The 2,451-nt window shown below is 49.9% G+C and overlaps 1 protein-coding gene across 1 annotated transcript; it reads left to right on the top strand.

Annotated features, from left to right (window-relative positions):
- Positions 1–1,892: 1,892 nt before the first annotated feature.
- On the top strand, positions 1,893–2,358 carry TERG_08234 (uncharacterized protein; the record flags this gene model as incomplete). Its single annotated transcript, XM_047748909.1, has 2 exons — positions 1,893–2,062; positions 2,116–2,358. The coding sequence occupies exons 1-2, from the start codon at positions 2,048–2,050 to the stop codon at positions 2,356–2,358; spliced, it is 258 nt and encodes an 85-aa protein (XP_047604900.1). The 5' UTR covers positions 1,893–2,047.
- Between the last annotated feature and the right edge of the window lie 93 nt (positions 2,359–2,451).

The following is a 2,451-nucleotide window of genomic DNA, read 5'->3' as shown; positions in this document are numbered from 1 at the left end:
GTCGTCGTGGAGCCGACCGTCAAGCAAGCCGAGAAGATGGGATGCAACGCGCCTGCCTGTGATCCCAGCTAAGCCGTTGCTCCTCGGGCTCCCTCATACGTGTATACGGAGTATACGGAGTAACTAATCCGCGAGGTTAGTTAGACAGCTGGCTGAGCAGCCATTTTCGCCCTCGGCCCAGCCACATGCTGCATCTCCATCGTTGATTAACTAGTTATTATTAACTACGGAAGACATGTCCCCAAGCACGCTGTCCCTTCCAGAACATCATCAGGCAACATCTGATTAAAATGATATACAAAAGAAACCAAGATGGCTCTTCAGTCGAGTTCGCTCTTCTCCTTAATCACTTCTCAAATTTGACCCCTTAAAGAGGAGGATTATGATGATGACTCAGCAATTGGCGCACGTGATTATATCAATAAATGGCTAACCTAAAATAGTCTAGCTCCTGCTTACACATCACTGACCCTGTCGTTGCGTATGTAAGCAAGTCACTAGGCTTAAAGAGGCTAGCCGGTAACCTTTCTCGCCGCCAAAGTTGCTCCTTCAGTTTCATCTACTGTTGATTAGTTTTCATCTACTTGCAAAGTCGCTGAGCAACGACAGGATGCACTTGGAATGCCTCGAATATCCAAGTCCAAGGCTGGGTGAGACGTCTCGGGATTGTACGCTGCTTCACCTTTTCCTCGGACGACCCTGCAATCCAGATGTCTCCGATGAAGAACGGCGATCTTCATGCATCGACGGCTTACACATATGGTACATGAATCCATGAATGTCGCGTCACATCATTGCTGATATCCCCCTTGGCTAACTTATTACTGGCCTATCCGTTAAGCTCAGTGATTCTGGCGAATCAGCGGTGTCTCTCGGTTGAGACCCGAACGGCTCCGACGGCCTTGGTTTTTCAGTCATGAAATGATATTGGGCAATTTAGCGCCGTCATGTTTGTTGGAGATCGAGACTGGCCAAGGTTGCAAGGTTGGAGGACGTGTACACTCGGCCGCGGCGAGACAGTCTCCGCTCAACGACCAGCACCTGGCTTGGCCAGGTCATTGAGAAATGCTGGACCCAAGGAATTACGTCCGCCGAAGACCTCGCTGCGAAGCCGGACAAGGAGAAGGGCAGCGAACTCATGGTATCCTTCTATGTCTCCATACAAGTATCCATGCATAACCCTAAGGGCCCAAGAAGGCTGACTCGCAGACAATGCCTGAGCATGTGGCATCCTGATCCTTCGATACCTCTACTCTATCTCCTGCTTGCTCACCCAAGGCGTGAGCGAAGACCTTATGTAGCAACGGCATGACTTAAGCAAAGGCCCAGGCTTCAACTACTATGACAAGCTACCAATCATGCTGTTCTCTATGAGCTTGCTAGGATTAACTAATAAACTTGCTACGACTGCAGAGTACGGTGGAAAGGTACGAGTTAAGTGGTCAACCCGTGGAGAACATCAACAAAATAAATAAAATGAAATAAAAAGTGGTAGACACTCTCTACCCTGCCCCATGTCCTACTGTCTTGCAGGTTTGCGCCGTCTATGGCGTTGTTGGCTTCATACGCGAGTAGGTCCAGTCGACGAGTTTCAATTTGCATTCCACTGGAGCCAGTTACGAATCAGGGCCATCCCTTTGACATACACGCGAGAGAAAGACGAAGCGTTGACACAACTCGCTGTCGCAGCCCTGGAGATGATCCTCTTAAGCATAACACATAACACCATCGCGTAGCCAATATCAATTATTATCAATATCAACATGAAGATATGTCATGATAGCCAGAGTCAGCGTAAGTTCGCCTCGTGGCTTGGCAAGGGCTTTTTTGTTTCCCCTCCAAAAATTTACAGTTTTTTTTTTTTTTTTTTTTTTCCCTCCCTCCCTCTTTGCCCATCGCGGGGGATTTTCAATTTTTGCTCTTCTTCTTCTTCTCTCTTCAGCTTCAGCGTCACCCTCGACTTCAACGCCTGCTTCGATTCCAGCTTCTTTGCGCCAGCAACTCCTCGACCCTTCTCAACCAGCCCTCCGTCGTCTTCTCCGCCATCATGATTATCTTCAAGGTAAGCGACCCCGCGGTCTCTCTAGGCGCAGAGTGGGATCTGACACAGGACAGGATATCATCACCGATGACGAGCTCATCTCGGACGCCTACAAGATGCAAGACAAGGGCGTCATCTACGAGGTCGACGCAAAGCGAGTCACCAAGGGCGCTGACAACATCCGTACGGCTCCCTTATTCACCTCCTTCGCTTTGTGTTTAGGTGTGGTGGCTAACCGGGGAGTAACACTTGTTCATAGAGCTCGAGGGAGCCAACCCTTCCGCCGAAGAGGCCGACGAAGGCACGGAGGATACTAGCACGACCGTCATCGACGTCGCCGACTCCTTCAGACTCAGCCCCGTTGAATTCGACAAGAAGGCCTACACCTCTGCCGTCAAAAGTACCTCTCC

This window comes from Trichophyton rubrum (assembly GCF_000151425.1).
Source record: "Trichophyton rubrum CBS 118892 genomic scaffold supercont2.12, whole genome shotgun sequence".
In the NCBI taxonomy this organism is placed as follows: Eukaryota; Fungi; Ascomycota; class Eurotiomycetes; order Onygenales; family Arthrodermataceae; genus Trichophyton; species Trichophyton rubrum.
The sequence above is the reverse complement of the archived record's forward strand: the minus strand, read 5'-3'. Positions and strand labels throughout refer to the sequence as shown.